This window comes from Coregonus lavaretus (assembly GCF_964263955.1).
Source record: "Coregonus lavaretus genome assembly, chromosome: 25".
Taxonomy (NCBI): Eukaryota; Metazoa; Chordata; class Actinopteri; order Salmoniformes; family Salmonidae; genus Coregonus; species Coregonus lavaretus.
In genome coordinates, this window is record NC_140012.1 from 35,198,500 (window position 1) to 35,220,785 (window position 22,286).

The 22,286-nt window shown below is 41.9% G+C and overlaps 1 protein-coding gene across 1 annotated transcript in view; it reads left to right on the forward strand.

Moving 5' to 3' along the window:
- Window positions 1-17,800, forward strand: part of wdr27 (WD repeat domain 27) — a gene marked incomplete at its 5' end in the record, with an annotated part of 155,598 nt that extends 137,798 nt beyond the window's left edge. The window contains one exon of the mRNA XM_084141529.1: window positions 16,441-17,800. Within this exon, the coding sequence (XP_083997655.1) occupies window positions 16,441-16,518 (78 nt within the window). The 3' untranslated portion in view covers window positions 16,519-17,800. The remainder of the gene's footprint in view (window positions 1-16,440) is intronic.
- Between the last annotated feature and the right edge of the window lie 4,486 nt (window positions 17,801-22,286).

The window sequence follows — 22,286 nt, forward strand, 5'->3', positions numbered from 1 at the left end:
GCTTCCAGTTAAGGCTCGCATCTACTACAAAACCATGGTGCTTGCCTACGGAGCTGTGAGGGGAACGGCACCTCCTTACCTTCAGGCTCTGATCAGACCCTACACCCAAACGAGGGCACTACGTTCATCCACCTCTGGCCTGCTAGCTCCCCTACCTCTACAGAAGCACAGTTCCCGCTCAGCCCAGTCAAAGCTATTTGCTGCTTTGGCACCCCAATGGTTGAACAAGCTCCCCCACGACGCCAGGACAGCGGAGTCACTGACCACCTTCCGGAGACACTTGAAACCCTACCTCTTTAAAGAATACCTGGAATAGTATAAAATAATCATTCTACCCCCCCCCCCCCCCCCCCCCATAAAAAAGAAGAAAAAAAGTGGTTGTCCCACTTGCTATCATAAGTTGAATGCACCAATTTGTAAGTCGCTCTGGATAAGAGCGTCTGCTAAATGATGTAAATTATAGACAGACTTACATTTACATTTTAGTCATTTAGCAGACGCTCTTATCCAAAGCGACTTACAGTTAGTGAATACATATCTTTTTATACTGGCCCCCCGTGGGAATCGAACCCACAACCCTGGCATTGCAAACACCATGCTCTATCAACTGAGCTACATCCCTGCCGGCCATTCCCTCCCCTACCCTGGACAACGCTGGGCCAATTGTGCGCCGCCCATGAGTCTCCCGGTCGCGGCCGGCTGCGACAGAGCCTGGATTCGAACCAGGATCTCTAGTGGCACAGTTAGCACTGCGATGCAGTGCCTTAGACCACTGCGCCACTCGGGAGTTGACTTCTCCCCATCCTAGCTACTGATGTATCAATATGTTTTGACCATGACAGTTTACAATCCAGGGTTACTCCAAGCAATTTAGTCTCCTCAACTTGCTCAATTTCCACATTATTCATTACAAGATTTAGTTAAGGTTTAGGGTTTGGTGAATGATTTGTCCCAAATACAATGCTTTTAGTTTTTGAAATATTTAGGACTAACTTATTCCTTGCCACCCATTCTGAAACTAACTGCAGCTCTTTAAGTGTTGCTGTCATTTCAGTCACTGTGGTAGCTGACGTGTATAGTGTTGAGTCATTTACTCAAAGCCAGTGGCATGTCGTTAGTAAAGATTGAAAAAAAGTAAAGGGCCTAGACAGCTGCCCTGGGGAATTCCTGATTCTACCTGGATTTTGTTAGAGAGGCTTCCATTAAAGAACACCCTCTGTGTTCTGTTAGACAGGTAACTCTTTAACCACAATATAGCAGGGGGTGTAAAGCCATAACACATACGTTTTTCCAGCAACAGACTATGATCGATAATGTCAAAAGCCGCACTGAAGTCTAACAAAACAGCCCCGCAATCTTTTTATCATCAATTTCTCTCAGCCAATCATCAGTCATTTGTGTAAGTGCTGTGCTTGTTGAATGTCCTTCCCTATAAGCGTGCTGAAAGTCTGTTGTCAGTTTGTTTACTGTAAAATAGCATTTTATTTGGTCAAAGACAATTTTTTACAAAAGTTTACTAAGGGTTGGCTATTTGAGCCAGTTAAGGGGGCTTTACTATTCTTAGGTAGGGGAATAACTTTTGCTTCCCTCCAGGCCTGAGGGCACACACTAGTAGGCTTAAATTGAAGATATGGCAAATAGGAGTGGCAATTTCGTCCGCTATTATCCTCAGTAATTTTCCATCCAAGTTGTCAGACCCCAGTGGCTTGTCATTGTTGATCGACAATAATATATTTTTCAGCTCTTCCACACTTACTTTACGGAATTCAAAATGACAATGCTTGTCTTTCATAATTTGGTCAGATATACTTGGATGTGTAGTGTCAGCGTTTGTTGCTGGCATGTCATGCCTAAATTTGTAATCTTGCCAATGAAAAAATAATTCAAGTAGTTGGCAATATCAGTGGGTTTTGTGATGAATGAGCCATCTGATTCAATGAATGATGGAGCGGAGTTTGCCTTTTTGCCCCAAATGTCATTTAAGGTGCTCCAAAGCTTTTTACTATCATTCTTTATGTAATTTATCTTTGTTTCATAGTGTAGTTTCTTCTTCTTTTTATTCAGTTTAGTCACATGATTTCTCAATTTGCAGTACGTTTGCCCATCGGTTGTACAGCCAGACCTATTTGCCATCTCTTTTGCCTCATCCCTCTCAACCATACACATTTTCAATTCCTCATCAAACCACAGGGATTTAACAGTTTTTACAGTCATTTTCTTCATGGGTGCATGCTTATTAGTAACTGGGATAAGCAATTTCATAAATGTGTCAAGTGCAGCGTCTGGTTGCTCGTCATTACACACCACGGACCAACAAATATTTTTCACATCAACAACATAGGAATCACTACAAAACTAATTGAATGACCTCTTATACACAATATTAGGCCCAGCCTTTGGAACTTTGGTTTTCCTAGATATGGCTACTATATTGTGATCACTACATCCGATGGATTAGGATACTGCTTTCAAACAAATTTCTGCAGCATTAGTAAAGATATGATCAATACATGTTGATGATTTCATTCCTGTACTGTTTGTAACATCCCTGGTAGGTTGATTGATAACCTGAACCAGGTTGCAGGCAATGTTACAGTTTGAAGCTTTCTCTTGAGTGGGCAGCCTGATGAAAGCCAGTCAATATTTAAATCACCCAGAAAGTATACCTCTCTATTGATATCACATATATTATCAAGCATTTCACACATGTTATCCAGATACTGACTGTTAGCACTTGGTGGTCTATAGCAGCTTCCCACCAGAATGGGCTTTAGGTGAGGCAGGTGAATCTGTAGCCATATTACTTCAACAGTATTTTACATGAGATCCTATCTAAGCTTTACAGGAATGTGGTTCTGAATATAGACCGCAACACCGCCCACGTTGGCATTTCTGTATTTTCTGTAAATGTTATAACCTTGTATTGCTACCACTGTATCATCAAAGGTTTTATCTAAGTGAGTTTCAGAGAGTGTCAGAATATGAATGTCATCTGTTACTAGCAAATACTTTTTTTCATGAACCTTGGGCTATTTTTAACACTTTTCTGGGATGCTTGATTATTTTTCCTGCTTTACTGGGAAGATTAGCAGAGGTAGACATACTCAGGTTATTTTTATTAGTGCAGGGTGAGCTGCACACAGTGGACTTCCTACTAGGGCACACCACCTCAGTGCTAACAGTATTACTCTGGTTCATATGCATATGATTACTGCATACAATAGCTGTAGGATCAGCAGAGGCATTCCGGGCTGTAAGAGGGACATAAATTAGGTTATTTACATTGTGTCTTCCAACGCCCCTAGGATAATGTACATTTGCTGAATCATTATGACAACCCAACGACACAATGGTAGGGATTAAATAAGCTGGACTTGGGTCATTGATAAGTAATTGTCACAACGCAGCCTTATAATGCTATGAAAGGATCCAGGAACCAAAATGATTTGGGTGGATCCCATCCTCCTTATAATACAAGCTTTGTTTCCAGAAGGTATCAAAATTGTCAATAAATGTTACACCCACAGAGTTGCAATAGTCATAGCTACTTAACGAGACTACCCAATTGACCATTTGATTTGGCAATCAGTTCTACTCCGTTTTGCTAATGGCCACAGCCAGGATGTAGTAGTAAGGGTGTAGTTAACCCCTATGATAAGACCAGCCAACCATGAGTATGCCATCTGTCGGTCTGTCTGTCCGTCCATCCTTCAGTCAGACAGATAGACAGACAGAGAGAGTCAGTGTCAGTGTGTAGTTGGAACCTTCTCAGTCAGGGTCCTGTCCTGGGGTAAGCTAGACCATCTGGACTGAAGAGCAATGTTGACCCTGTCAGTCTCAGTCTTCCATATGTCTGTCTGCTCTGGCTGTTGTACTGCCTGGGAATGTTAAAGCAGCAATCTGCGGTTCAAACAATATCAAATGGGTCACCGATTTGTTGAAATAGCTGAGGAATGGGGCTGGAGAGATAACCACTCAAATCATAGACAGAGCTATGGATGCAAGGACTGACCATGCATGTGATCAAAATTATAGTTTTAACCATGTTTTGAAGCTATAAAAAGCTGATGGATGGGGCTGGAGAAATATAACCATTCTCAAATGCATAGACTATGGATGAAAGGGCTGACCCTCCATGAAATCAAAATGATAGTTTTAACCATATGTTGAGGCTATACAGTCTTTGTTTATAATTACATTGTTTACAAACAAAGCTTATATTAAAACAAGCTTATATTTTGGGTTCTGATGGGGCTAGACAGTTAAACTAAGCTCATGAGGCATTTATAAGTTATATTCTTCAAGAATCGATGAGTATATATCATTAATTTATAAGCCCACAAATGAATGTAGAAACTGTGGATTGCCCATTAAAAGGCCCACCTCAGACAGACATACAGACATGGAATGTCCTGTACTAAGCGGATAGGGAACAAGGAGTAATCAGCAAGTTGATGCAATTACTATGTACTAATAATAATAATAATAATAATACGCCATTTAGCAGACGCTTTTATCCAAAGCGACTTACAGTCATGTGTGCATACATTTTTGTATGGGTGGTCCCGGGGATCAAACCCACTACCCTGGCGTTACAAGCGCCGTGCTCTACCAATTGAGCTACAGAGGACCACATTGAGCTACAGAGGACACACTATTATACCTACGGTTGCAAAGGGAGGGTATATTACTAGGAACTTTCTAAGTTTACCAGTAAACTACCAGAATTGTGGTATCTTTCAAGGATTTTATGTAATCTATCCCAAGACATCTAGTGGCCCTTCAGATTTTTACAGGTGTCTGTAATGATCTCTGTCTGTGTGGTCTTATCACATGTAAAATATATGAAATTATGATTTTAAAATAAAAAAATGACAAAGCTGTAAAACATTATCCTAAATATAAACCATCAATTTAATGAATACCATTGGTGTTTAATATGAGGGTTTCAGCATGAAATATCCTTTATACAGTTGAAGTCGGAAGTTTACATATACCTTAGCCAAATACATTTAAACTCAGTTTTTCACAATTCCTGATATTTAATCCTAGTAAGAATTCCCTGTTTTAGGTCAGTTAGGATCAACACTTTATTTGAAGAATGTGAAATGTCAGAATAATAGTAGAGAGAATTATTTATTTCAGTTTTTATTTCTTTCATCACATTCCCAGTGGGTCAGAAGTTTACATACACTCAATTAGTATTTGGTAGCATTGCCTTTAAATTGTTTAACTTGGGTCAAACGTTTCGGGGAGTCAGGTTTGTAGGCCTCCTTGCTCGCACATGCTTTTTCAATTCTGCCCATAAATGTTCTATAGGATTGAGGTCAGGGCTTTGTGATGGCCACTCCAATACCTTGACTTTGTTGTCCTTAAGGCATTTTGCAACAACTTTGGAGGTATGCTTGAGGTTATTGTCCATTTGGAAGACCCAATTGCGACCAAGCTTTAACTTCCTGACTGATGTCTTGAGATGTTGCTTCAATATATCAACATAATTCTCCTTCCTCATGATGCCATCTATTTTGTGAAGTGCACCAGTCCCTCCTGCAGCAAAGCACCCCCACAGCATGATGCTGCCACCCCCGTGCTTCACCTTGGGATGGTGTTCTTCGGCTTGCAAGCAACTCCCTTTTTCCTCCAAACATAACGATGGTCATTATGGCCAAACAGTTCTATTTTTGTTTCATCAGACCAGAGGACATTTCTCCAAAAAGTACGATCTTTGTCCCCATGTTCAGTTGCAAACCGTAGTCTGGCTTTGGTTTTGGAGCAGTGGCTTCTTCCTTGCTGAGCGGCCTTTCAGGTTATCGATACTTTTGTACCTGTTTCCTCCAGCATCTTCACAAGGTCCTTTGCTGTTGTTCTGGGATTGATACAATTTTCTTTCTGAGGTCTTGGCTGATTTCTTTTGATTTTCCCATGATGTCAAGCAAAGAGGCACTGAGTTTGAAGGTAGGCCTTGAAATACATCCACAAGTTAACCTCCAATTGACTCAAATTATGTCAATTAGCCTATCAGAAGCTTCTAAAGCCATGACATCATTTTCTGGAATTTTCCAAGCTGTTTAAAGGCACAGTCAACTTAGTGTATGTAAACTTCTGACCCACTGGAATTGTGATGCAGTAAATTATAAGTGAAATAATCTGTCTGTAAACAATTGTTGGAAAAATTACTTGTGTCATGCACAAAGTAGATGTCCTAACCGACTTGCCAAAACTATAGTTTGTTAACAAGAAATGTGTGGAGTGGTTGAAAAACAAATTTTAATGACTCCAACCTAAGTGTATGTAAACTTCCGACTTCAACTGCATATTTTTACACACACCTTTATTTATTTATTTTAGTATGTATTTGCTGGAAATGTTTGGTGGCAGTTGTGAAAAACATCAATAGTTGGAAGAGTTGCAGTTAATTGAAAATAATGCCATTGTTCATTAGATACTTTTGTCATTAATTAGTCAATTCTTTCTACAAGAAACTCATGGACAGTATAGACACAGATACAGTGCCGTGAGAAATTTTTTGCCCTCTTTCTGATTTTCTCTATGTTTGCTTATTTTTGATACTGAACGTTATTAGATCTTCAATCAAAACCTAATATTAGATAAAGGGAACCTGAGTTTACAAATAACAAAAAAATGTGGAATGCAGTGTTTGGTTTTCACCAGACATAATGGGAAGCATCTCGTCCAAAAGGTTGACTCAAGTTTGCCAAAAAAGCAACTGGAAGCACCTGGATGATCATCAAGACTCTTGGAAGAATGTTCTATGGACAGATGAGTCAAAAGTATAACTTTTGGACGACATTTGTCCCATTATGCTTTGCGAAAACCAAACACTTGATTCCACAGTAAGAACCATATACCGATGGTCAAGCATGGTGGTGGTAGTGTGATGCTTTGGGGATGCTTTGCTGCCTCAGGACCTGGACGACTTGCCTTAATAGAAGGAACCATGAATTTTGCTCTGTATCAGATAATTCTACAGGAGAATGTCAAGCCATCCGTCTGTGAGCAGAAGCTGAAGCGCAGCTGGGTCATGAAGCAAGACAATCATCCGAAACACACAATCAAGTCTACATGAAAAGTGCTAAAAAGCAACAAATTTGACGTTTTGGAATGGCCTAGTCAATGTCCAGAGTTTATCCTAATTTTTTGGGGTTGTAGCAAGACTTGAACGAACAGTTCATATTTGAAAACTCACAAATGTCGCTGACTTAAAGCAGTTCTGCATGGAAGAGTGGTTCAAAATTCCTCCACAACGACGTGAGAGACTGATCAACAACTACAGGAAGCATTTGGTTGGAGTCATTGCAACTAAAGGTGGCACAACAGCTTATTGAGTGTAAGGGGGCAATTACTTTTTCACACAGGGGCATTGGGTGTTGCATAACTTTGTTTATGAAATAAATTAGATAAGTATGTAATTGTTGTGTTATTTGTTGACTCAGGTTCCCTTTATCCAATGTTAGGTTTTGGTTGAAGATCTGATAACATTCTGTATAAAAAATATGCAGAATTAGAGAAAGGGGGAAAATACTTTTTCACAGCACTGTATATGAAATGAATACTATATATGAATACATGTTTTAAGTTATTCAAGTATAAATTGCCAAAGTTCTGATAGATTGCTATAGATTTTCTGTTAACTACCAAAACTACTGACAATTCTGGCAACTTTGGTAAACTACTGGTTGCTTTGCAACCCTAATTATACCTACCAACCAATATGTACGAATGTGTTGGTTTTTTCCTTCCTTCAGGTCATAATTATCGTGGCATCAAATCATAAACAGACCCCCTAGGAAGCCAACATCATATTTCTAGTTACAAGACACGTGTTTTACATACCTGCATGAGTTTCTGAGTTATTATCATTCACCAAATGTGTACACTAATTGTATTGCATTACTTAATTTAAACGCACACAGCTGAAGTTATACTTTTTTTGAGTTTTTTTAGATGGTTAGGGCTAATGTGAGGGTTAGCTAGATGGTTAAGGGCTAATGTGAGGGTTAGCTAGCTGGTTAGGGCTAATGTGAGGGTTAGCTAGATGGTTAGGGCTAATGTGAGGGTTAGCTAGATGGTTAAGGGCTAATGGGAGAGTTAACTAGATGTTAGGGCTAAAGTGAGGGTTGCTAGATGGTTATGGCTAATGGGAGGGTAAGCTAGATGATTAAGGGCTAATGTGAGGGTTAGCTAGCTGGTTAGGGCTAATGTGAGGGTTAGCTAGATGGTTAGGGCTAATATGAGGGTTAGATAGATGGTTAGGGCTAATGTGAGGGTTAGCTAGATGGTTAGGGCTAATGTGAGGGTTAGCTAGATGGTTAGGGGTATTTTTAGGTTAAGCCTCCCTTTCTCACTTTCACACATTAAATGGACGGTAGACTGTGTCCATTTAATGTTTTACTATCCCAAGGAAAATTCTCCCTCGTGGGAACATTTCCCACATCCCCATGAGGACAAAGGCTATTTTAAGCTTAGGGGTTAGGTTTAGGGTTAAGCTAAGGGTTAGGGTAAGGTTTAAGGTTAGATTTAGGGTTTAGGGAAAATAGGATTTTGAATGGAAATACATTTTAGGTCCCCACGAGGATATAAGAACAAAACATGTGTTTGTGTGTGTGTGTGTGTATGCATGTGTGTGCACACGTGCGTGCATACGTGCGTGCATGACTTTATGTGTACGTGTATGGGTGGGGTGACGGACTTCCTGCAGAGCATGTGTATGAGTGAGAGAGACAGACAGACAGACAGACAGACAGTGTGTGTGCAGGGCATGCTCCAGGCATAAGCGGTTGCTTAGGTCCCCCGTCCGTTAGGGGGCCACCAATCACTATGTAGTGCTTATGAAGCCTGTATGAAGGCTTTATAAAGCCTTCATAAGATGCACTCCAAATAAAGCAGGACCAGCAGTTTTTCTCTTGTTATGTCAGTAACTTAGAGTCACTCAATTAAACATGTCAGCTAACAATGTTTAGATTGTTAGTTAATCTAGCCAGCTAGCCAAACTTGCCCAGGGCCCTGACCTCCAGGAGGCCCCCATTGATTGTGTTAGTCATTCAGATATCATATTAACATGGCAAAATGTGTAGAATTGCAGGAAATTAGCTTTTAAACTGCAAAACTTTCTCTCCACCCCATGGCAAAATTAGTAGAATTGCATGATTTTTAAAATAAAGTTGCTACATTTTCGTTATGCCACATGGCAAAATATGTAAAATTGCGGGAAATTTACTTTAAAACTCCCCTGTCAAGAGGGGGGCCACTAAAATGTTTTGCGGCAAGGTGGTGGGGGGCCCCCAACCAAATCCTGCATAGGGCCCCAAAAAGGCTAAAACCAGCTCTGCGTGTGTGTCAGTGAACTCTCCTCTCCTAGTGTTCCACACACAGCTGGATATTGTCCCTGTGTCTCCAGTAAGGAGGATCTGCTACAGCATCAACATCCGAACCAGAAGAGATTAAATAAATAAACCCTGATAGATATAGGGTTAGACAGTCTACTAGTGTACCATGTGTGAGTGAATAAATAAATAAACCCTGATAGATACTAGTCAGCCCTACTTGTGTTCGACTCATCTTCAATCCAAACACCCTATGCAGGACTATTTCCCAACAGGGGCGTATTCACTCATCAATCCTCAGAAAGTTCAGCTGAAGTCCTGATCAATTTTAATAAATAAATCCTGATACTGGGTTAGGGCTAAGCAGACTACTTATGTTTGACTGATCTTCAATCCAAACACTTCTGACTCTTTCCTATCATATCAGGGTGTTGACTGCATATGGGCCTATTCACTCAACAATCCCTAGAAAGTTTACTGATGTCCTGGTCTCTCGTTGATATCAGACCTGGCTCCAATCATATTTTGTATATTTTAAATACTTGTGCTTCATTGAGCTTGCCTGGCACAATGAAACCAATGGAATACTGTAGTCCCAATAATTTTTCGCACCTGTGCAGATCTTTTTGTGATGAAATACTGATTCTTTTTTGGGTGTATGTTAACTTGAGGTCACAGACTAGCACAGTACAGTGTTGACTAATGTCTCAGAGTGCCATCAATTTCCACAGCTCTCATAATCCGTTATGAATGAGTACCATGAGTCTCACTATGAACCCCAAATGGAACGTTTATCAGCATGCGTGCAAAATGGCACCGTATTCCCTATATAGTGCACAACTTTTGACCAGAGCGCTATGGGTCCTGGTCAAAAGTAGTACACTTAATAGGTAATGGAGTGCTGTTGAGGACACAGACTCTCACACAGGACAGATTCTCACTATGAACTCTAAATGGAAGGTTTCCCAGGTTGCATTGGAGCCTGTAGATTGGCTACCGGAGTGGTGAGGTAATGTTGCTCTGGCCTGGGTCACTGGCTGATTGGCCGACAGGGGATAGCTGAGATCATGGTCCCTCCTCTCAGAGACCGATGCAGCCGAGGACAAGTGGATACGTGTGTGTGGGAGAGTTGTGTGTGAAAAATTTATGCACTCACTAACTGTAAGTCGCTCTGGATAAGAGCGTCTGCTAAATTACTAAAATGTAAATGTGTGTGTGTGTGTGTGTGTGTGTGTGTGTGTGTGTGTGTGTGTGTGTCCGTGTACGTCCGTGTACGTCCGTGTATGCGTGTGTCTGTATCCATGGTCAGGCTGCTTGGCTAACAAGACTGTAAACAAATACTACGCCCCACCAAGACTAGTGTTGGTTGAATCCTCCCCAAGTCATTCTCCTCATTAAAACATAGTTACATAACCATATTCAGGCCGGGCTGACTGTAGTTATGGTGATATGATACAGGCTGCGTCCCAAATGGCCCTGGTCAAAAGTAGTGCACTTATTCACATGTTGTTGTGTTACAGCCTGAATTCAAAATTGATTAAATATTTTTTTATACACAATACCCCAAAATGACAGTGAAAACATATTTTTTGAAATGTTTGCAAATGTATTGAAAATGAAATACAGAAATATCTAATTTACAGAAGTATTCACACCCCTAACTCAATACATGTTAGAATCACCTTTGGCAGCTATTACAGCTATGATTATTTCTGGGTAAGTCTCTAAGAGTTTACCCAGAACAACTGGATTGTACATTATGTTTTGCATATGATTCTTTTCAAATTATTCAAGCTCTGTCAAGTTGGTTGTTGATAATTGCTAGACAGCCATTCTCAAGTCTTGACATAGATTTTCAGACTGATTTAAGTCAAAACTGTAACTAGGCCACTCAAGAACATTCCATGTCGTCTTATTAAGCAACCCCAGTGTATATTTGGCCTTGTGTTTTAGGTTATTTTCCTGCTGAAAAGTGAATTTGTCTCCCAGTGTCTGTTGGAAAGCAGACTGAACCAGGTTTTCCTCTAGAATTTTGCCTGTGCTTAGCTCTATTCTGTTTCTTTTCATCCCCAAAAACTCCCTAGTCCTTGCCAATGACAAGCATACCAATAGCATGATGCAGCCACCACCATGCTTGAAAATATGAAGAGTGGTACTTAGTGATGTGTTATGTTGGATTTGCCCCAAACATAATGCTTTGTATACATCAAGTTCATTTCTTTGCCACATTATTTGCAGTTTGACTTTAGTGCCTTGTTGCAAACAGGATGCATGTTTTGAAATATTTTTGTAGTATTGTGGAGTAACTACAATGTTGTTGATCCATCCTTAGTTTTCTCCTATCACAGCCATTCAACAAGTGTTTTAAAGTCACCATTGGCCTCATGGTGAAATCCCTGAGCAGTTTCCTTCCTCTCTGGCAACTGAGTTAGTAAGGACACCTGTACCTTTGTAGTGACTGGGTGTATTGATACACCATCCAAAGTGTAAGTAATAACTTCACCATACTAGAACAGTGATTCAATGTCTGCTTTTTTCAGTTTTACTCATCTACCAATAGGTGCCCTTTTTTGTGAGGCATTGGAAAACCTCCCTGGTCTTTGTGTTTGAATCTGTGTTTGAAATTCACTGCTCGAGTGAGGGACCTTACAGATAATTGTATGTGTGGGGTACAGAGATAAAGTAGTCATTATAAAATCATGTTAAACACTATTATTGCATACAGAGTCCATGCAACTTATCAAATCAAATTTGATTTGTCACATGTGCCGAATACAACAGGTGTAGACCTTACAGTGAAATGCTTACTTACAAGCCCTTAACCAACAATGCAGTTTTAAGAAAAATAAGTGTTAAGAAAGTATTTACTAAAATAAACTGAAGTAAAAAATGAATTAATAAAAAATATAAATAAAAAATAAGAAAATAGAAAAATAACAAATAATTAAAGAGCAGCAGTAAAATAACAGTAACGAGGCTGTATACAGGGGGTACCGGTAGAGAGTCAATGTGCAGGGGCACAGGTTAGTCGAGGTAATTGAGGTAATATGTACATGTAGGTAGCGGTAAAGTGACTATGCATAGATAATAAACAGAGAGTAGCAGCAAAGTAAAAAATGGAGGTGGGGGGGGGTCAATGCAAATAGTACGGGTAGCCATTTGATTAGCTGTTCAGGAGCCTTTTGGACCTAGACTTGGCGCTCCCTTACCGCTTGCCGTGCGGTAGCAGAGAGAACACTCTATGACTATGGTGTCTGGAGTCTTTGGCAATTTTTAGGGCCTTCCTCTGACACCGCCTGGTATAGAGGTCCTGGATGGCAGGAAGCTTGGCCCCAGTGATATACTGGGCCGTACGCACTACCCTCTGTAGTGCCTTGCGGTCGGAGGCCGACCAGTTGCCATACCAGGCGGTGATGCAACCAGTCAGGATGCTCTCGATGGTGCAGCTGTATAACTTTTTGAGGATCTGAGGACCCATGCTAAACAGGCCTACCACTGTTGTGTCATTGGCAAACTTAATGATGGTGTTGGAGTCATGCTTGGCCATGCAGTCGTGGGTGAACAGGGAGTACAGGAGGGGACTGAGCACGCAGCCCTGAGGGGCCCCCGTGTTGAGGATCAGCGTGGCAGATGTATTGTTACCTACCCTTACCACCTGGGGTGGTCCGTCAGGAAGTCCAGGATCCAGTTGCAGAGGGAGGTGTTTAGTCCCAGGGTCCTTAGCTTAGTGATGAGCTTTGAGTGCACTATTGTGTTGAATGCTGAGCTGTAGTCAATGAATAGCATTCTCACGTAGGTGTTCCTTTTGTCCAGGTGGGAAAAGGGCAGTGTGGAGTGTAATAGAGATTGCGTAATCTGTGAATCTGTTGGGACGGTATGCAAATTGGAGTGGGCCTAGGGTTTCTGGGATAATGGTGTTGATGTGAGCCATGACCAGCCATTCAAAGCACTTCATGGCAACAGACGTGAATGCTACGGGTCAGTAGTCCTTTAGGCAGGTTACCTTGGTGTTCTTGGGCACAGAGACTATGGTAGTCAGCTTGAAACATGTTGGTATTACAAACTCGGTCAGGAACAGTTTGAAAATGTCAGTGAAGACACTTGCCAGTTGGTCAGCGCATGCTTTGAGTACACGTCCTGGTAATCCGTCTGGCCCTGCGGCCCTGTGAATGTTGACCTGTTTAAAGGTCTTACTCACATCGGCTACGGAGAGCGTGATCACACAGTCGTCCGGAACAGCTGGTGCTCTCATACATGCTTCAGTGTTGCTTGCCTCGAAGCGCGCATAGAAGTAATTTAGCTCGTCTGGTAGGCTCATGTCACTGGGCAGCTCGTGGCTGTGCTTCCCTTTGTAGTCCGTAATAGTTTGCAAGCCCTGCCACATCCGACGAGTGTCGGAACTGGTGTAGTAGGATTCAATCTTAGTCCTGTATTGACGCTTTGCCTGTTTGATCGTTCGTCGGAGGGCATAGCGGGATTTCATATAAGCGTCCGTGTTAGAGTCCCGCTCCTTGAAAGCGGCAGCTCTAGCCTTTAGCTCAGTGCGGATGTTGCCTGTAATCCATGGCTTCTGGTTGGGGTATGTACGTACGGTTACTGTGGGGACGACGTCGTCGATGCACTTATTGATGAAGCCAGTGACTGATGTGGTGTACTCCTCAATGCCGTCGGAAGAATCCCGGAACATATTAGGTAAAACAGATGTACGTTTCCCTGCATTAAAGTCCCCAGCCACTAGGAGTGCCACCTCTGGATGATAATTTTTTTGTTTGCTTATGGCCTTATACAGCTCGTTGAGTGCAGTCTTAGTGCCAACACCGGTTTGTGGTGGTAAATAGACAGCTACGAAAAATATAGAGGAAAACTCTCTTGGTAAATAGTGTGGCCTACAGCTTATCATCAGATACTCTACCTCAGGCGAGCAAAACCTAGAGACTTCTTTAATATTAGATTTTTTGCACCAGCTGTTATTGACAAATAGACACAGACCGCCACCCCTTCTCTTACCGGAGAAACTGTTCTATTTTGCCGATGCATGGAAAACCCAGCCAGCTGTATGTTATCCATGTCGTCGTTCAGCCACGACTCAGTGAAACATAAGATATTACAATATTTTATGTCCAGTTGGTAGGATAGTCTTGATCGGAGCTCATCCAGTTTATTGTCCAATGATTGCATGTTGGCTAATAGGATGGATGGTAGAGGCGGATTACCCACTCGCCGTCGGATCCTTACAAGGCACACTGACCTACGTCCCCTATATCTCTGTCTCTTCTCCATGCGAATGATGGAGATGTGGGCCTTGTCCGGTGTCTGAAGTCTTATTCAAATGTTATTATGTGACTTGTTAAGCAACATTTTACTCATAAAGTTATTTAGGCTTACCATAACAAAGGGGTTGAATAGTTATTGACTCAAGACATTTCAGCTTTTCATTTTTAATTAATTTGTAAACATTTCCTTAAACATAATTCCACTTTGACATTATGGGTGTCACACCCTGGCTCTGGGACTCTATATGTTGAGCCAGGGTGTGTATATTCTATGTATTGTATTTCTGTGTTGGCCCGAGTGGTTCCCAATCAGAGGCAACGAGTGACAGCTGTTGCTGGTTGTCTCTGATTGGGAGCCATATTTATAGAGGCTGTTTTCCCACAATAGTTGTGGGATCTTGTTCCAGTTGGTTTGTTCCTTTTGGGTTATTCCGTGTTGGTTGTGTTTAACCTTTGGATGTCACGGTATCGTTTATTGTTTTGTTCGTGTCTTCAGTCATTAAATAAAGTATGTTCGTTCATCACGCTGCGCCTTGGTCCACTCACTCTAACGATCGTGACAATGGGGTATTGTGTGCAGGCCAGTGACACAAAATCTAAATTGAATCCATTTTAAATTCAGGCTGTACCACAACAACATTTTGAAAAAGTCAAGGGGTGTGAATACGTTCTGAAGGCACTGTACACTCTTAGAAAAAAAGGTACTAACTAGAACCTAAAAGGGTTCTTCGGCTGTCCCCATAGGAGAACCCTTTAAAGAACACTTTTTGGTTCGAGGTAGAATCCTTTCCACAGAGGGTTCTACATGGAAGCCAAAAGAGTTCTACCTGGAACCAAAAAGGGTTCTACCTGGAACCAAAAAAATGTATTCTATGCGGATAGCTGAAGAACCCTTTTTTCTAAGCATGTAGGTTATAGGGTGCCATTTGGGACGCAGGGTGCCATTTGGGACGCAGCTTACAGTTAGTGTGGAAAATCTGTGAATTGCTATGGGATATTATAACCTTGGGGATTTAATTTCTGCAAAGTCCTTAGTTTAGCTTTGTTATAGAGATCAGTGCTGTTATGCAATATTGCATGGCTTTTCCCAATTAGACGCGGGATCATGCTGAGTTAAATGTAACAGTATGATAGAGGGAATAGCCTACTAGCCTGGTCCCAGATATTTCTGTGCTGTCTTTTGTGCTCCTATGGTCGTTGTCATGAGAAAATTGCCAACTGCTAGGGTCGTTTTCATGCCAGTTGATTGTTATAGGACTTAGCGAGACAGCACAAACAGATCTGGGACCAGGCTATAGGAGCATGTAGAGAGGCATCCTAAAGAGTTTAGCGTGATAGGTATGGAATACTTGACTGGCTATCCAAACTCCTTGCTCCGGCCAAACGCTACGCCACACCCACGGACGTTAGATTTTTCTCAATCTGAGTACCTCCCTGACGACTTCTAGAACGCAAACACATTCTAACCATTCTGATTTGTCCCCAGAAACTGATAGGTTGGGCCAGAGCCAGAGGGGTAAAGCGGCATTTAGAAAGTTTCGTAATTGGCTTTGCTACTCTGTTTAGTTACAGATGATCCAATTGCTGATGACTTTGTTTTGTACAACACCCCTCATTTTGACGTCACCACAAATGACTTCAACGGTGGCAGTCTCAGACTGAAGTATGTAGCGAACATACTGTAGAGCAGCGGAAGAATTCAGTTTGAGTCGTCAGGAAAAGGGAATACAGTCAGTCTCTGTGTATAATCATCATCATGTGATGGAGTCAAAGGGCAGCGCAATGATGATGTCATCCTTATTCTCTGTCTCTCTCTTTCCCAGCTGCTGACCGGGACTCTGGACGGGAGGCTGAGTCTGTTCCGCCCCGGCAATGCCGCCATTGGGGTCTCCCTGTCATGACAACAGGGGCTGGTTCCCATTGCGACAGGCAAGCTCATTCAAGCATTTGAAAGAAAGCAAATGCTATATGAACCCAGGTCTGGACCAGATGCTTGTTTATTTACACCATACTGTAATTGGGACCAACGGGCCTCGTTGCTAGAGAGCTTCCTTTTATCCCATTGGCTGTGATCTCACCAGTGGATGCCAGGGAATGGAAAGTTACAGCAGCATTACTGAGACCCAGGGGCCACAGTGACATCACCATCTGACTGCACCGCTCAGCAGCCTGCGAGTCTGACACGCAGACGTTACTACATACTAACACACCCATCCACATGTACAGATGTATTTACATTAGAATGCAGACACACAGACACACACAGACCTAGACAGAAAGAAAAGATTGGTATGTTCAGTACAGTACCATCTTCACCTATATCCCAACAGTACAGTAGGTGAAGTTTGAATATTCAAGATTAAACTGATTTGAATGCATACAGAATGCATAACCGTTTTTGTGCTTCTTACTTTCCTTCTCTGTTCCACACTAGCAGTAGCTGTAAGTTGATTTCTTCCATAGTTCTGGCAACTAGGCCTACTGCTCAGATAACATATTTCTCCCACCCTCTCCCTGTTGCTGATGGTTTGAACATACACTGGCGGGGGGGACACAACTCAATATTAGGAAGGTGTTCATAATGTTTGGTATACTCAGTGTATGGGGAATGTACTGTCGTGTACTGTCTGGATGGAACAATAATTATGGTGGAGAAAGTCAGGGTACTGTAGACCATAGGGCATCCGCTAGTGTTCTTGGCCACTAAGAGGGAACCAATATGGCATCTCAGTTTTTTTTATAGACTTTCTAAGGAAGCAGGCAAAAGATCAATAGTCGGGTCTCGGTTCCTGTCAAGCCAAGTTAGTTTAAGTAACTTGTAGGGAAAGGAGTAGTGGTGGTGGAACTCAACATCGATGTGAGGACAACAGTGGAAGAGGTAGGAAACATCTGGGAAGAGGGCCAGAGGGGCCCACCTCAACGACACTCTAACTGTAGCATTATCTCCCACACACACGCACACACCCACAAAGGTTCTGGACTCAAGCTGGGCCACGACAATCACAACGAAGAGGAACAGACCTAGGTTCTGCCCAGCAACAGAGACTGACTGATTGTTTTCTTAACATACAAGGAGAGCAACTCCGCCTAGTCAAGGGGTGTAAATATATCCTGTGTGACTTGTATGATATGCTATGCAGCTGCAGCATCCAGTCTGGGTGGAATAAATCTAGTCTGAGCTTCCTTTGGTGTCCGACTGGATTTGTACCAGAACTTAGAACCTAACAGAACCCATAGAAAAGTCTAGAAAGTGCAAACCCTGCCCACCTGGCAATCTAGGCATTCTAACACAAATGCTCAAAGTATTCGAAAGATTTCTAATTGTACTTCAACCCAAGTCTGTTCTCAATGCGGGCGGCAGGTAGCTTAGTGGTTAAGAGTGTAGAGCCAGTAACCGAAAGGTCGCTGGTTCTAATCCCTGAGCCGACTAGGTGAAAAATCTGTCGATGTGCCCTTGAGCAAGGCACTTAACCCTAATTGCTCCTGTAAGTCACTCTGGATAAGAGCATCTGCTAAAAAATGACAAAAAATAATAAATAATAATAATGCAATGCATACTCTGAGTGTTCCTAATCAAGAACTGAACTAGCTAGGGCACTCAACCCCTTTACTAGGCATAAGGCAGAGTTAGAGTCAGAGTTTACTCTTGAAACTCTTTGTTTTCAGATTTATGGTGAGACAATAACGCACCAGTGCCCATCTTTTGAGGTTTTTAGACTTTATAGACATCTGTAGTTCATAGTGAAGATGCTGTACTGGGATGAAGAGTGATCATATTCATGATTTTACTTGATACCATGCAAAGACACTCCAGGGTAACACAGTGGTTTATTCATCTGAAGTATCTTTATAAGTATGTTTTATAAGTACAGTTTATAAGTTATGTAAGGTTCACAAGCATCCTAAACTTGTTATACTCACTCTCTTGGATACATCATTTAAAATATATATATATATATATATATATATATATACACAGTGAGGGGAAAAAGTATTTGATTGCCTGCTGATTTTGTACGTTTGCCCACTGACAAAGAAATGATCAGTCTATAATTGTATTTATTTGAACAGTGAGAGACAGAATAACAACAACAAAAATCCAGAAAAACGCATGTCAAAAATGTTATAAATTGATTTGCATTTTAATGAGGGAAATAAGTATTTGACCCCCTCTCAATCAGAAAGATTTCTGGCTCCCAGGTGTCTTTTATACAGGTAACGAGCTGAGATTAGGAGCACACTCTTAAAGGGAGTGTTCCTAATCTCAGCTTGTTACCTGTATAAAAGACACCTGTCCACAGAAGCAATCAATCAATCAGATTCCAAACTCTCCACCATGGCCAAGACCAAAGAGCTCTCCAAGGATGTCAGGGACAAGATTGTAGACCTACACAAGGCTGGAATGGGCTACAAGACCATCGCCAAGCAACTTGGTGAGAAAGTGACAACAGTTGGTGCGATTATTCGCAAATGGAAGAAACACAAAATAACTGTCAATCTCCCTTGGCCTGGGGCTCTTTGCAAGATCTCACCTCGTGGAGTTGCAATGATCATGAGAACGGTGAGGAATCAGCCCAGAACTACACGGGAGGATCTTGTCAATGATCTCAAGGCAGCTGGGACCATAGTCACCAAGAAAACAATTGGTAACACACTACGCCGTGAAGGACTGAAATCCTGCAGCGCCCGCAAGGTCCCCCTGCTCAAGAAAGCACATATACAGGCCCGTCTGAAGTTTGCCAATAAACATCTGAATGATTCAGAGGAGAACTGGGTGAAAGTGTTGTGGTCAGATGAGACCAAAATCGAGCTCTTTGGCATCAACTCAACTCGCCGTGTTTGGAGGAGGAGGAATGCTGCCTATGACCCCAAGAACACCATTCCCACCGTCAAACATGGAGGTGGAAACATTATGCTTTGGGGGTGTTTTTCTGCTAAGGGGACAGGTCAACTTCAGTGCATCAAAGGGACGATGGACGGGGCCTGTACCGTCAAATCTTGGGTGAGAACCTCCTTCCCTCAGCCAGGGCATTGAAAATGGGTCGTGAATGGGTATTCCAGCATGACAATGATCCAAAACACACGGCCAAGGCAACAAAGGAGTGGCTCAAGAAGAAGCACATTAAGGTCCTGGAGTGGCCTAGCCAGTCTCCAGACCTTAATCCCATAGAAAAACTGTGGAGGGAGCTGAAGGTTTGAGTTGCCAAACGTCAGCCTCAAAACCTTAATGACTTGGAGAAGATCTGCAAAGAGGAGTGGGACAAAATCCCTCCTGAGATGTGTGCAAACCTGGTGGCCAACTACAAGAAACGTCTGACCTCTGTGATTGCCAACAAGGGTTTTGGCACCAAGTACTAAGTCATGTTTTGCAGAGGGGTCAAATACTTATTTCCCTCATTAAAATGCAAATCAATTTATAACATTTTTTACATGTGTTTTTCTGGATTTTTTTGTTGTTATTCTGTCTCTCACTGTTCAAATAAACCTACCATTAAAATTATAGACTGATCATGTCTTTGTCAGTGGTCAAACGTACAAAATCAGCAGGGGATCAAATACTTTTTTCCCTCACTGTATATATATATATATATATATATATATATATATATATATATATATATATATACAGTTGAAGTCAGAAGTTTACATACACCTTAGCCAAATACATTTAAACTCAGTTTTTCACAATTCCTGACATTTAATCCTAGTAAAAATTCCCTGTCGTAGGTCAGTTAGGATCAACTCTTTATTTTAAGAATGTGAAATGGCAGAATAATAGTAGAGAGAATGATTTATTTCAGCTTTTACTTTTTTCATCACATTCCCAGTGGGTCAGAAGTTTACATACACTCAATTAGTATTTGGTAGCATTGCCTTTAAATTGTTTAACTTGGGTCAAATGTTTCAGGTAGCCTTCTACAAGCTTCCCACAATAAATTGGGTGAATTTTGGCCCATTCCTCCTGACAGAGCATGTGTAACTGAGTCAGGTTTGTAGGCCTCCTTTCTCGCACACGCTTTTTCATTTCTGCCCACACATTTTCTATAGGATTGAGGTCAGGCTTTGTGATGGCCACTCCAATACCTTGACTTTGTTGTCCTTAAGCCATTTTGCCACAACTTTGGAAGTATGCTTGGGGATGTAGCTCAGTTGGTAGAGCATGGCGTTTGCAACGCCAGGGTTGTGGGTTCGATAAAATAATGTATGTGCTAACTGTAAGTCGCTCTGGATAAGAGCGTCTGCTAAATGACTAAAATGTAAATGTAAATGTCATTGTCCATTTGGAAGACCCATTTGCGACCAAGCTTTAACTTCCTGACTGATTTTTTTTATTATTTTTTTATTTCACCTTTATTTAACCAGGTAAGCCAGTTGAGAACAGGTTCTCATTTACAACTGCGACCTGGCCAAGATAAAGCAAAGTAGTGCAATAAAAACAACACAGAGTTACATATGGGGTAAAAAAAACATAAAGTCAGAAATACAACAGAAAATATATATACAGTGTGTGCAAATGTAGCAAGTTATGGAGGTAAGGCAATAAATAGGCTATAGTGCAGAATAATTACAATAGTATTAACACTGGAATGCTAGATGTGCAAGAGATGATGTGCAAATAGAGATACTGGGGTGCAAAAGAGCAAAATAAATAACAATATAGGGATGAGGTAGTTGGGTGGGCTAATTTCAGATGGGCTGTGTACAGGTGCAGTGATCGGTAAGGTGCTCTGACAACTGATGCTTAAAGTTATTGAGGGAGATAAGAGTCTCCAGCTTCAGAGATTTTTGCAATTCGTTCCAGTCATTGGCAGCAGAGAACTGGAAGGAATGGCGGCCAAAGGAGGTGTTGGCTTTGGGAATGACCAGTGAGATATACCTGCTGGAGCGCAGACTACGGGTGGGTGCTGCTATGGTGACCAATGAGCTAAGATAAGGCGGGGATTTGCCTAGCAGTGATTTATAGATGGCCTGGAGCCAGTGGGTTTGACGACGAACATGTAGTGAGGACCAGCCAACAAGAGCGTACAGGTCACAGTGGTGGGTAGTGTATGGGGCTTTGGAGACAAAACTGATGGCACTGTGATAGACTACATCCAATTTGCTGAGTAGAGTGTTGGAGGCTATTTTGTAAATGACATCGCCGAAGTCAAGGATCGGTAGGATAGTCAGTTTTACGAGGGCATGTTTGGCAGCATGAGTGAAGGAGGCTTTGTTGCGAAATAGGAAGCCGATTCTAGATTTAACTTTGGATTGGAGATTCTTTATGTGAGTCTGGAAGTTGAGTTTACAGTCTAACCAGACACCTAGATATTTGTAGTTGTCCACATACTCTAGGTCAGACCCGTCGAGAGTGGTGATTCTAGTCGGGTGGGCGGGTGCTAGCAGCGTTCGATTGAAAAGCATGCATTTAGTTTTACTAGTGTTTAAGAGCAGTTGAAGGCTACTGAAGGATTGTTGTATGGCATTGAAGCTCGTTTGGAGGTTTGTTAACACAGTGTCCAATGAAGGGCCAGATGTATACAAAATGGTGTCGTCTGCGTAGAGGTGGATCTGAGAGTCACCAGCAGCAAGAGCGACATCATTGATATACACGGAGAAAAGTGTCGGCCCAAGAATTGAACCCTGTGGCACCCCCATAGAGACTGCCATAGGTCCAGACAACAGGCCC